General features: G+C 44.7%; 1 protein-coding gene across 1 annotated transcript in view; it reads left to right on the forward strand.

Annotated features, from left to right (window-relative positions):
- BCAR3 (BCAR3 adaptor protein, NSP family member) overlaps positions 1-14241 on the forward strand; it is a 97828-nt gene that overhangs the window by 22329 nt on the left and 61258 nt on the right. The window contains exon 2 of the mRNA XM_060232239.1: positions 7270-7309. Within this exon, the coding sequence (XP_060088222.1) occupies positions 7270-7309 (40 nt within the window). The remainder of the gene's footprint in view (positions 1-7269; positions 7310-14241) is intronic.

A 14241-nucleotide genomic window follows, 5' to 3' on the forward strand; every position in this document is an offset into this window, starting at 1 on the left:
TTATAATGCCTGTTGAAAGACTGAGCTTATTATGGCAATGAAAGAGGCTTTCAGCTGTGATTCATGATAAAGGTCTTATGGGCAGCTGTGTTTGACCATAGTTGTAATTCTGTTGGTATATTCCTGGTGGCTCGGGTAAACATGAGTGATTACAGATGGTAGTGGGAAATATAACATCAGTGATACGTTGTGTCCCCCCCCCCCCTTTAGTCTTGTATACACTTACAGAGAAATAAAGCAAGGGAACTGTAACTTAGAGGCATTGGCTGGGAACATCTTTACATACAGAAGCAGAAGCCAAAAATCACCTGGGGGAGGATGCTAAGGCATAGATCTGATGTCATCGCCAGCAATTGTTTGCTGCTATGGATGGTGTTCCTTCCTTCTTCCCCTCTCCCCAAAGTCTCATTAACTCTATTTAAAGGCATCCACTGTTGTGACAAGCCATAATATGTCACTGTTGTATGTTATGATGTTGAAACTTCCAAAAAAATGTACACTGAATTGAAAAAGATGCCTCACAGAGGAAGCAGTTCCATAGAATGGGTGCCACAGCCGAGAAGGTTTTATTATGCATATTTAACAGAATGTCATGTTCCAACTGGAAGGCACACAGAGTAGAAACTCCTCTGCTGACCTAATATGGAAGAAGATGCTCCCTGAAGTACCTTCATTTATGGCTCTGTACTGAAGGGCAAGGGTTTACACTGGCTGTGTTTATACATGTGTTACTATTGTCTTAAAACTACACCATAGAACGTAACTGCTGAACTGTTTGATATATATTTGTTATAGCTATTAGCAACACTAGTGGTAAACCACCATTTTTCTATAACCATGACAATGTATAAAAGGCTCCTTTTGCTGACTTTGGTCTGCAGTGGGGGTTGCCATACTGTGGCTCAGGAGTCATATGTGGCTCTTTCACACACATTGTGTGGCTCTTGAAGCCCCCACTGTCAAGAGTCACTCCATTTTGTTCCTCTTTCCATCTGTATCCAATTATACAATACTATGCTTCTGCGTGCTTGCTGTGCTGCTCTTGATACGAATTGCTGCTTGTTGTGTATCTGAGGGGAGGATGGCATGTCTGGGAATTGACTAGTTACTACGCAACCAAGGCCACGAATTGGAGGAGATGTGATCCAGGAACTGATAACAGCACCTATGGTGATGAGAGCTTAATAGAAACCCTGCACAATCTCCCGCTTTAGCTTGGCGCGCTTTGGCTTGAATTATAACGGTCAGGGCAAAGGTTTATAAGTTGGAGGGACTGGCGGGAAGGTCAGTTCCGACAACGCGTGTGTATGCCCATGAAGCTGGAATAAAGATCTTGAACTTCACTTGTCTTTTCCTTGACGCCAGATCTGACATTTTGTTGGAACTGACTTTTTACCCTGGCCTAGCCTAATCCCAGACTCACGATGGCTGGCGAACAGGGCCAGGCTACAGGGCTTACTAAACCAGATGGTGAGGAGGAACTGAAGCCTGAAGGGCCGCGGGTCACTCCTGTCATGGTGATGGTGCGTAGACAGAATTGGGGCTCCATGGATTTCCGAGAAAGTATTATCGGAGATCTGAGAGAGGACCCCAACAATACCATCAACTCTCGGGTTTGCAATGTTTCTACCACCCATGGGGGTTCCAGGGCGATGAGAGTTGAGGAGAAGATTCCTGGACTGGTGGATGCAAGAAGCTCTAGCCAGCCAAAGCGGTCAACTCTGCAAGGAGATGCAAGCCATTCACATCTTCATGATCCAAGAGATGCAGAACCTCGCCCGACAAGTGCGAGCGATGGGGGAGTGGATCGTGGCCGCCGCCCCCTTGCAACCATTCCCAGTGGGGGGTGAGAGACCACTGATCCCCACTGGGGAAGGGAACCCCCAGTGGGAGGCGACCCACTTGCAGGGTGCTACCCGTTGCCCCAACCTCAACCTGGTCCTGAGGAGCTGGTGCCAGTGCCGGGGGGTCCCCGAGTCAGTGAGGCAAGATTCGATGGGCTGAACTGGCTTATTTCATAGTGACGGTGCAGGGTAACCACAGCGTCTGGGCCCCCAATTTCCCAACGGAACAATCACGGGTAGTATACATCGGGAGCTGCCTTCGAGGACCGGCAGCTCAATGGTATGTCACCCTGTTCGAGAGGCAATTGCCTGCTCTGAACTCGGCCACCGACCTCTTGAGGGCTTTGTGACACCACTTTGAAGACCCTCTGCGGGAGACTAATGTGATAGTGGCCCTGCAAGACCTGGAGCAGAGTGCCGAGTCGGCCCGAGACTACCTCAACGAATTCAGGGCGCTGAATTCCAAGGTCCGTAGGTGGGATGATGGGGCCAGGATCGAGCAGTTCAAAAGGGGCCTAAATTCCCACATCTATGGAGAGTTTTGAAGCTGGGAGAACCGCGAGATTTGGTCGGGTGGACCCAGCTGGCTTGTGAGATAGAGGACTGCAACAAGATGATTGCCCTCCACAAGAAGCAACAAGGGGGCCCCACAAAAGAAGCTTGGGAGAAAACACCCCGACCCAGCCTACCCAAGCGAGCCCCTGAGCAATTCTCCTGAGAGGAGCGTGACCGGAGTGCCAAAGCAAAGTTGTGCTTCAGGTGTGTGGGGGGGAATCACATTGCCAGCAAGTGTCCCAGTAAGCCGAAGGAACCAAGGACCTCCAACCACTGAAGCCGGAGGCGAAGAAGAAGACCGGCAGCACCAGTGCCCCAATGGCCAAAGCAAAGTCAACGGTGTTGCAGTTTCGGGAGCTGATCCCCGAGGAATCCCTTCCCCAGTTTGAAAAAACTGCGTCACCAAGGTCGAAGTGCCCAGTCTGCCCTCTGAATATCAAGATTTGCAGAAGGTGTTCGATGCCCAGGAGGCGCTTCCCCCCACAGACCCATTGAACTGGTAGAGGGGGAGCCGCTGCCCAAAGCCAAGCTGTACTCAATGAGCTGGGGGGAGAGGGAAGACTTACAAAGATATCTAGAACTCAACCTATGTAGGGGGTTCATACAACCCACCAAGTCCCCCCATGCCGCCCCGGTGTTATTCAGAAAGAAAAAGGACCGCAGTTTGCGGCTCTGCACTGACTTCCGCGGCTTGAACGCAATTTCCATGAGTAATGCATACTTTCTTCCCCTTATATGAGACCTCCTAGGAGAGGTGTCTCAAGGGAAGATTTTCACCAAGCTTGATCTATGCGATGCTTACTTCTGGGTGTGCATCAAGAAAGGGGATGAGTGGAAAACTGCCTTTAATATGCCACAGGGTCAATATGAGTATTTGGTCATGCCGTTCAGTCTCAAGGGGGCTCCGGGAGTATTCATGAACTAAATGAAGTGTTGCAAAAATACCTTTATAAGAGCGTGGTCTGTTACCTGGATGATGTTTTTATATACTCTCAAGACCTGCCCTCCCATGTTCGCTTGGTGAGGGAGGTGCTACAGACCCTGTATGACCACATACTGTTTGCCAAGCTGTCCAAGTATGAATTCCACAAAACAGAGCTTGATTTTTTGGAGTACCACATCTCCATGGGTGGGCTGGGAATGGACCCAAATAAATTACAAGCCCTGGTGGAATGGGGGTCTCCTGGAACCCACAAACAGCTCCAAAGTTTCCTCGGGTTCGCAAATTTCTATAGGGGGTTCATCAATAACTTCGCCAAGGTCACCCTACCCCTCACAGAACTGTTGAAAACCAAGGGGAGGGGACCACATGCCTCAAGGTGTAGTTCCAGCCTCCGGTGAATGGGAGAGTGCCAAAGGCATTTGATGAACTGAAGGCCCAGTTTACATCCGAGCCCTGTCTAATATACCCCGACGAGAACAAAAGGTTTGTGCTGCAATGTGACGCAAGCGATGTTGCCCGCACAGCCGTATTGCTCCAGGAGGGGCCAGTTGCACCCTTGCGCATACTTGTCCCAAAAATTCAGCCCAACTGAGCGCAATTGGTTGGTGTGGGATAAGGAGGCCTCCGCCATAAAACTTGCCCTAGAAAAATGGAGGCACTACCTAGAGGGAGCAAGGGAGCCCTTCGAACTATGAACAGACCATAAAAATCTAGCCGCCCTCATCGCCACCCAAAACCTCAACAATAAACAAGTTCGGTGGGCGGGGTTGTTCCGGCAGTTCAATTTCAAGCTGGGTCATATCCCCGGAAAACTGAATTTCCTGGCGGATGCGTTGTCCCGCCTCCCTCAACACAACAGCAAGAGGGAGGAGGTTGTTGACTCATTGTTCATGCCCTCCCAACTCAGTTCTTTGGTAACCACACGTGCACAGAGTCGGAAGGAAGCGGAACCCCCTGACGGGTTCCTGGGAGAACTGAAGCAAGCATTTCTCAATAACCCCCCAGAGAAGGATTTACAATTGGCCAAGTCAGGAGATGGGCTCTGGCGCCAAGGGGAGAAACTCTACGTGCCCCCCCTTACGTAAACAAGTGATCCAAAGGGCGCACGATTCCAAGTTGGGGGGGGGGCATTTCGGTTTTGTTAAAACAGGGCATTTAATTCAAAGGCAATTCTGGTGGCCGGGGCTGAAGAAGGATGTGGGGGAATATACCGCAGGATGCCCCACCTGTATCATGGCAAAGAAGAGGGGGGGCCTACCACTGGGACATTTACAACCCCTTCCCCCTGCTTCACGCCCATGGGAATGTATGTCTATGGATTTTGTAACTGATTTGCCTCCCTCGATGGAACTGCAGGAGATGCGACCCAGGAACTGATAACAGCAGCTATGGTGATGAGAGCTTAATAGAAACCTCACGCAAACCTTTGCTTTAGCTTGGCGCACTTTGGCTTGAGTTCCGACAACGCATGTGTATGTCCATGAAGCTGGAATAAAGATCTTGAACTTCACTTGTCTTTTCCTTGACTCTGGGTCTGACGCCCACCACTCCATCAGGCAGCTTGGAAAAGGCATTTATCTCATTAAATCACTTCTCCAAGCCAGCCAGTATCTTAGAGAATGCATTTAAAGTTAAAGTTGCTTTCTTTCCGCCTCTCTCTCATTCCCTCTCCCATCTATTTTCCTTTCTTCCCTCCCTCTGTCCATCCCAGCTCTCAAACATCTGGCATTCATGTATTGCGGCTCTGAAACATCTGATATTTATTCTTTGTGACTCTTATGTTACGTAAGTTTGGCCATCTCTGGTCTGTAACTTTTTAGATCAGTTGTCTTTCAGAGTCTAGTTCTAACTTCATGTACAACATTTAATTATTTACCATATAACAGATTTTGAGGCCAGTGACATCTTTAAGACCAACAATTTTTTTTTTTAAGTATGGGCACACTTCTTCTGATATAAGATACTGCCCACCTGAATTTACTGCATACATAGTTCTTTGTCCTGGTTTGGTGCAGGTATAAAGCTTAGAAATCACTTGCACTAACCATGGTGTATGTGTTGGTTCTGAAACAGGATTCTGGCATCTAACTACAGTTGGTGCTTACAAATATTGTAGAAAGCCTGACTTGAAAATAGGGACCTTGTAGGGAGATATTACAATAGGAGACTTACAAAGACTTTACTGGAGAGGCTGGGAAGTTGTCTTTACCATAGTTTGTTCAGAGCAAGAGTAACAGTGAACTATTTCTTCCACACCCACTAGAAGCTATAATTTCACATCTTCTTGTGCAGCCAGTTCTAATTCTTCCTTTAGCAATTCTGATCTAACACCTAATACTGCTTTTTCCTGCTCAAGTGTGGTATTCTGCAGTTTAACTGCTGGAGCAACCTATCTGGGTTGGAGGTGGAGGTGAGCATCATCAGCTAGATTGCTACACTTGGTTTTGCCATGTCAAATGAGTATGAGGATTCAGTCTTGGTTAGTTTAGGGAGTTCGTTGAGTGTGGCCTGTTTCTGAACAATACAGAGAGGCTGAAATACAGTATTTTTCGCACCATAAGACGCACCCCCCCCCCAAAAAAAGTGGGGGGAAAAGTGTGTGCGTCTTATGGAGCGAAGGTACCTTCCTCGGGGGGGGGGGGGCGATCCGCTGCCTCCGCCTCTGATCCCGGCGCTTCCCCCGCGCCTGCCTGCCTGGCTCCAACTTCTTCCAGCAAGCCCTAGGACAACTGCACAGCGAGGGGATGGGCCAGCCTATTTAAGGCAGCCACACACCCCAAGCAGTCAGGGCAAACCAAGTCTCCCCATCCATCAGGGGAGGCAAAGAACGGCACCCATCCTAAGGCGGCCGATTGGCCGCCCGGCTGGGTGGTGCCAAATTCTCTTCCAAAGTGTTAAAACTTTTAGTGATTTTTTTGTTTATGTGCACTTGAGTAGAAAGAGCTGCTCTTCTTATTTGTTTACTGATTTGAACAATTTTAATCCATATATTGTATTGCATAGGGAGGGTATTTTTTTAATTGTAGAACAAGGCTCCAACTGATTTATGGTTTCAAAAGCAAATAATTCCATCAAGGTAACATATAATGCAATTGTCTTCCAGTTACAATAGATCTTTCAAGAGGCACAGTAATATTGAACCCACTATTCAAAATTAAATTACCACTTTGAAAATGAAAGATGCTTCCACTTGCTGTTAATGGTTAGACTCTACTGATGCATTTGTTTCAATTAGATGTGCTTTGAAAATTGCCTTTTCATTACTTTGAAATATATAGCTGGATGGCTAGTAATGGAAATTCTTCAGCTTCAATTGGGGTTGAAGAAAATGACTGATAAACAAAAGAATTTGCTCAATGATTGATAAAAGGATTCTCTCAGTGGCGGTATATATGCTGGAGTGTTGGATTAAGACTGTGGAGACCTGGGTTTATATTTCTGCTTGCCAAGAAATGCTCTGGATAACCTTGAGCCAACCACTAAATCTTAGCTTAATCTATTTCACATGATTGTTATGAGGATAAAACGGAGCAGGGAGAACCGCGTATGCCACCCTGACCTCCTTGGAGGAAGGATGGAAGGGCAGGCTACAAATGTACCAAATAAGTAAAGACTTCAAAAGTAAGCATTAATCGAAGATAAGCCTTTAAGGATGTTTTGTGAATTTGTCCTACCTCCGAATAAAATCAATGATTTGGACATATTTGTGATATCTTATGCAAATTGTGGCAATGGCAGAGAGCCAAAATTAAAAGGGTCTTTGGGTCCTGAGTTTCCCTTGCATCCCCTTTCTGTAGTTTTTCCAGCTTTTCTGTGATGGTCTGTGGCATTATCTATGCCTTTAGATCCAGTACATTTGATTTTGTTCTGCATCTGATCTTTACAGTAAGAAATCATCAGTCTCATTGCTGTGTCTTTCCATTGCAGAAAGCAGACTGCTGTGGACCCAGCTATGGAGTATGTCAAGGTATGAAAGACCACTTTACTTCCAAACCTGTTTGTAAAACAGCCCTTTCTTTTATTTGTAAATGTTGATAGCTCCAGTGATGCACCTCTTCTTCATTTGTGGTTCTTTATACCCCAGTATTTATGTGGTTTGACTCTTAAGGGATGGGGGGAAGAGAGAGAATATTAGATTGCTTGAAGCAGAGAAGCAGAGCATAGTGTCAGCGTGTGACTTTTGTAATTAATCATCATTGTCACTTTCATTTTCTTCTGCTCATATTGCAGCATTTAAACTGTTGTACCAGAAATAAACAAAAGAAATTTGCAGTTTGAGCTTTCCTGTGCAGCTTTGCAACATACCGTGTGTGAATGGAACTTCTGTCATCAGGGCATTTTGTGTCCAGACCCATGTCTTGATCTATGTAAGAGCAGGAACCATCAGAGCAAATCAAACAGGAAAATCAGTGAGGTCCTTGCTGTGTGGAAAGTGCATTTGTAAAGTGCCAGGCAACAGTACTGTCTTATGACTGTGTAACATCCAGTAATTGGGTTCTGCACATTTGGAAGTGCCTGAAGGATTTTGATACACACTAGTAATCACAGGAACATCTCAGCTGGCTTTAGTTTTATTGTTTCTATTTGATGTACTTTTTCAAACCTTTGAAAACTTATCCTAAGTAGAGTTATGCCTTCTAAGTAGAGTTGCCAATCCCCAGGTGGGGGCAGGGGATCCCCTGGTTTGGAGGCCCTCCCCCCGCTTCAGGGTCATCAGAAAGTGGAGGGTGAGGGAAATGTCTGCTGGGCACTTCATTATTCCCTATGGAGACCAATTCTCATAGGGTATAATAGAAAATTGATCCATGGGTATTTGGGGCTTTGATGGAGCTGTTTTTGAGGTAGAGGCACCACATTTTCAGCATAGCATTTGGTGCCTCTCCTCAAAAAATCTTCAAGTTTCAAAAAGATTGGACTGGGGGGCGGGGTCAGAAGAAGGGGGCCCCAGAAGAAGGTGCCTCTATCCTTCATTATTCCAAGTGGAGGGAAGGCATTTAAAAGGAGTGTGGTCCCTTTAAATATGATGGCCAGAACTCCCTTCGGAGTTCAGTTGTGCTTGTCACACACTTGCTCCTGGCTCCACCCCCAAAGTCCCCAGATATTTCTTGAGCCGGACTTGGCAACCCTACTTCTAAGCCTGTTAGCCTCAATAGACTTTGAAAAATGTAGCTAAGCTTTAAATTGCACTGTTGGTAACCTAATTCTTGTTTTAGTTTAATTAAGAAGATTTCTGGAGCAATTTACACTGCCCAAAGTTTGGCTTCTCCATATGTTCAAGGCCTGTTTTTTCATTTTAGGCCAGCCTGTTACTGAATCACTCTTAGATGCTTCTGAGGTAGTATAGTTAAATGTTAACCTATGTTGTAAAACAGGACTTGAACATGTGGTTAAAAATCAGCATCATTTTATGGCCATTACATCCTGAAGGAAAGGGTATGTTGCCATAAATATTGTTATCCATACTTGGTCAAATAATAGCCTTGTAAAGTTGCCCAGGGTGCTGGGATTTGTTAAGCAACCAGGTGTGTTGCTTCTTCCTTTCCTGTTTTCATTTTCCACTTGTGCAGTTGGCATTGAGGCACAAAGTCTGCTTGTTTTCCTTAAGTTCATAGAGTTAAAGCACCCTCCAGGTTTTCCATTAGTGATCTCACCTCTTCATTCCAGATAATCTTTGACACAAGTGTGTCCTAGAAGGAAATGACTGTGATAAGCAGGAAGCCACAGCAGTAACCCTGAACTTTCAGACCTGGGCATGCTTTCTTGGCAGTCAGCAGTGCTTCTAAGTAATCATGCATAGGGTTATGCTGTTAAGTTTCAGTATTACAGATGCTTACTTGGGCAAATTCTACTAGCAGCCAAGAAGACAGTTGCTGAAAATAAAATAATGAAGTGTGTGTGTGTGTCATTGAGGATGGGACAAGCGTTCTGTACAATTTCCTGTGGCAGCGTCCTGAGCAGGGAGAAATGATGTCTCAGTGAGACCTCAGGGTTTGAGAGCGATGTGCAATTCTTATGTGTTAATAGGCTCATCTGTATAATTGATAGTCATTACAGATGCCTGGGTAGATTATTAATTTGCCTAAGGTTCTGGGTCACAAGTGCTCAGACTTGGACCTAGTAGACAAATATATGGGGGTAAATCAAGCAACCTGCTCATGTGTAACTAAGAGAGTGTCCGCATGGTTGGTTCTCATGAGAGCCGAGGTGCAAAAGATGTTTTGGCACAGGTCAGATTGAGGTTTCCGAAATACTATACAGTACATCCCACCAACAGGGGAAATAGCACCCTCCTGGGGCTGCTTTGAGTTGAGAAAATGGTTCTGGGAAGAGGCCTAAAGCCCTTTTCCCCACACACTGCAGTTCCAGTCTGAATTGGGCCCTGGTGCATTGGGAACTGTGTTTATCACTTGTCATGCCTGGCTTTGAGACATCTGCCCATGTCTTATGTTTCTTGTGTAGTTTTGTTCTCAGTTTACCAGTTTGGGAAGGATTATCTGCAAACTAAATATAACATGACACAGGAAAATTCTATTATATACTTTGGGTAGAACAGACCACATATGGTCTACTGTTAGATGAAAGCCATAACTGTGCTATATATGTGCAAAAATTAGAATTTGATGGAGGAGTCAATGTCACTAGAATCTCTCCTTCTGTAGAAAAGTTCTATAGGTTGATACCAGACAGCCAGTTTGGGTCGGCTTCAAGCTGTCCCAAAGAGACCTAGCTGGAAATCAAGCACCCTGGAACTTCCGGATGGCGCTCAGAAAAGGGGTGGGCCATGGGCACCCATGGGGCACCTGGAATGCTCTTGCATCCTGTCTGCAGCTCCCCAGGCACTCTCCGGATGCCTCCTGGCTTTCCAGATGGCTGGGGAGGCACCTCAGAGGTGCCCCAGCAAAAAGGTACTACTTTGAAAGTGGTGCCTTTTTGAGCTGGCTTCTGGCAAGCCTGGGATGGGGGCAGGATGGGGATGGTAGGCAGATGTGCACATGTGGATGTGCTGTTTTGGTCTACCTGCCTCCCGTCCCCCGGGTGGCTTTAAACGCCCGTCTGGTATATCACCCATTGTATCCTAGCTGCCATCATGGGAATGAACGATGGACTGGTATGAGCTTAGTATAGTGTGGCTTGTGAAGATAAGCTTGTGTATAGTGTGGCTTCTGAAGTCTTGTTCATTACATTCAGCAGTCACTCTTAAGGGAACACTCTTAAGAGTTCCTGTTGGGCTTTTTCTACCACAAAAACCCTGTGTGAAAAGATGATGTAGGGGGGGCTAATATGCAAATGAGTTCCTGCTGGGCTTTTTCCTACAAAAAAAGCTCTGATGAGCAGTAAAAAGAAGCAGTAGTACAAGAGCCAGCTGGAGCTACATACTGAAAGATGAGGCTAATGTTGTGTGCCTGCTGCTTGATTTTTATGCACATCAGGTGAGGACACATGCTGTTGTTGGTCAAGAACAGACATAAATAAACACTGTCCTTGCTGTGTGTGTAGTGATTTTGAGGCTCTCCTTTTAGGTTTGTATACTTTTTGCTTTCACCTATTCTTGTCCTAGCTGTGTTTGGGATTGTCATGGTCATGTATGTGATCCTTCAGCAAGTGGCTTGCCTGGATTGTCTTGCCAGGTGAGGAAAAGAATCTGTTCTTTGTATGCTTCTGCCCTTGATCAGCAACCAGGAGAAGAGGTTTTTCCCTCACATGGCAAGAATAGTATAGACAACCAGCTTGTGAAGTGCACTGTGTTAAAATAACTGTTTTGTAAACTGCTTGTGTACATTCACTCCTGGTATTAGACAGATGGTGGGGGGAATTCACTGTGGGTTGCCACATATATTTGAGTAAAGATGAATTCTAGTTGGGCTGATATCAAGAAAATAATAATAGACCCCCCCCCCCCTCCATTGCATCTGTGAAATAAACAAAGCATACCTGTCTCAGGCTATTAAACTCTACTTACTGTCTGTTTTTTAAGCAAAGCTTTCATTGTAGGTTTTTTGGTATGATTTTAAGTTTCACTGTCTGCGCTTTCCTCTTGTTTGACAAATGCTCTGTCTGTCTCTCCAGCAAATAATTAGTTGCAGTTTAGATGTAAATTAAGAGATCTGTCTAGAGATGCTGCACTGAGGAGTGAAAGCAGAAGAAATTAATGTTGCTTTCATTAATGCTGCCCAGAAATACACAAGAGAAAATATTTTTAGCATGCTTATTTTTATCATCAATTCTTGGAAAATTAGTGTGAGTGTTTTTAGTTAAATGCTGACTCTGTAGAAAGACATATGCTATAAAATGTTAATGCAAATGAATGCTTTTATAATGTCTAAAAGTATTGATGCATTAGGTCATTGGACAGATTAAAAAGAGAGTTTGGCAGTTATGCAAGAGCGGGTGCCTGTGAACAAGCGAATGTACTGATCTAGTGAAATCGCCCTGCTTAAAAGTGGCCATAGGACTTGAGCCCCTCTTTTGTTCTCTCCGCGTTGCTGAAATTCTGGTCACAGTTAAATAGCTGCTCTTTTAGAATTGGCTTTTATTCCACAAGTGAAATGGGCCAATCCCACTTTGAGCTGCTAACAAAAAAGCCATGAAAGAAATTTTATGCTTAAATTTAAAAAGGCAATGAAAGCTGCATATGGTTTTTAGAAAAGGCACATCACTAGCAACAGTTGTATACATCCTGACTTTGTGCAGACAAGGGAAATAAATTGGCAGATGTTGAGGACTATTTCTCCCTTAGCTCAAGACTGACATGCAACCTCCTTTTGGGGAAGAGAAGATCAGACGATGCCACCTGAGAGACTGGAAGACAATGTTTGAACATTGGCCATAAAATTTTGAAGGATCTATGTTCAGTTCTGCTCCCTCCCTTTTGTGTTGAAAATATTGGAATTGGTCCTGTAAAGGAGAAGGGCTAGCTTCCACTGGGTCTGCACTTTAAGAAAGGGGAATGGATTAATCTCTTCCTTAAAAGGAAGTTTTCCACATTCTCTTTTGAATGCTTCATACTTTTTTTTTTAAAGTAAAGATTCATAGTGAGCTGTGGGTGGATCACCTGATGGGGAGGAATTATGACGTTTATGACTGTTCATCTAGTGTTTTCAGTCAAAAATCAAGTTCTTCATTTTGTCACTGACATAAATAAGTTACAGGAGGATTTGCTGGAGTTCCTTAGGCAGCAGCTGGACAGTCACCTGTTGGAATGATCTTGCTTTGGGTTGAAATGGGCCCTGCTAGTTCAAAGTACAGCTGTGCATTTCCAGTGCCTCAGATGGAGTCAGGAACCTCACCAATTTAGTGATTGTAAAGATTTCTGTTTTCATCCTCCTTTTTGTAAATTTTTATTCTTGGTGTTTTTATCTGATTTCTGTAAGAACTCTGAGCTGTTTTGCCTGATCACAAGCTGCATACAATTTTAACTGTCTGCGGCAACAGTAAATATTATGGCTAAGGCATTCTTCTTTCCCTAGACACCAGTGGTTTTCAAATTACTTAGAAAGGGTTCATCCATGTAGGTTCCCTGTGTATGTGGGGGATGCTTTATGTGTCCTGATTTGGCCCATTTAATCCCATACAGCCCAAATTCTAACTTCTTGTTATCCTTATGGCAGACTGGGGGAAGCTGGTTAGCATTGGGGGTGGAGTCCACCACATACCACAAAAATCAAGTGATAAAGACAAGCACATTAACCCCCCCCACCAGAATTTCACCCTGAGAATCCTTGTCCAAATGTCTCCCCCCACCCCCATTCTTAACAATTGGTGCTGGTGTTTCCCCCTGCCTTTTCCCCCTGTGCATTCACTCTGCAATAACTTGTCTGCACTAGTTTCTCAAGCAGGATCAGTTAGTAACAGTTTTCCTTCTTAAAAATATACAAACCTTAACCTTACAGTGAATATTATATTTAAATCAGCTATATAGCAGAGCAGCTGCATCACAAATATATTTAGCAACGCTGATGGTTGTCTGGATGGGCAGGTATTTGAGGTGTGCACATGGAAAACAGGACATAACCATCTTGGGTTCATGTTCATGTAGATGCATGCTAGATCTGTAGAGCCAAGGAAATGCAACCATCCCTCACCTTATTCAGTAGTAACTTCTGGTAACCCTGAAAATCTCTGTGTATTAAGTTCACATTAACACCATAAAAAAAAGTATTCCCACAATTTTCTCTAGAGGCAGAATATAGGGGCAGAATTTTTTTTAAACCAGGGAGCTGTTAACAGACTTGTGTTGCATCCTTTCTTTAATTAACAAGCCGCTGACCCAGTCTTGGACAGAACGAATCTTATAAATACCACCCTCTGTTTCCATCTTTGCATGGAAGCCACTGTTACCAGAAATTTTGCTACAGCCAAAGTGATACCAGGATCAGTATCAGTGAGCAGGAAAGGCATAGCAACAAAGGAAACCTCAGAAGCTATCCCCAGCTATATCTATGGGTCTCTTAAAGGGTCAGTCAGCACATAATCATGGAAAATGTGGGATAAAGTGTCAGTTGCACCAGAGCCATGTAATCTGTCCCAGTAGAGTACTCCTTGGAATCTACCCAACAAAACAGCAGAGGGGAAAGTATGTAGATTAGCCAAAAGAAAAGCCCTCCAACAGTGTCCTTGGTAAATAGGGAAATGAAGCCTATGGAAGATGGGAAAGATGCATGAATCCAATACAACATGATCTGTTTATGGTTTTTTAGCAGTACCTTTACTTCTAGTCATATACTGTGCTGGAATACTCGGGGCTTTTTTTGCAGAAAAAGCCCAGCAGGAACTTATTTGCATATTAGGACACAAACCCTGATATCACCATTGTTTCACACCTGGCTTTTTTTGTGAAAAAAGCCCAGCAGGAACTCATTTGCATGTTAGGCCACATCACCTGATGGCAAACCAGCCAGA

Source organism: Heteronotia binoei, chromosome 2 (assembly GCF_032191835.1).
Source record: "Heteronotia binoei isolate CCM8104 ecotype False Entrance Well chromosome 2, APGP_CSIRO_Hbin_v1, whole genome shotgun sequence".
In the NCBI taxonomy this organism is placed as follows: domain Eukaryota; kingdom Metazoa; phylum Chordata; class Lepidosauria; order Squamata; family Gekkonidae; genus Heteronotia; species Heteronotia binoei.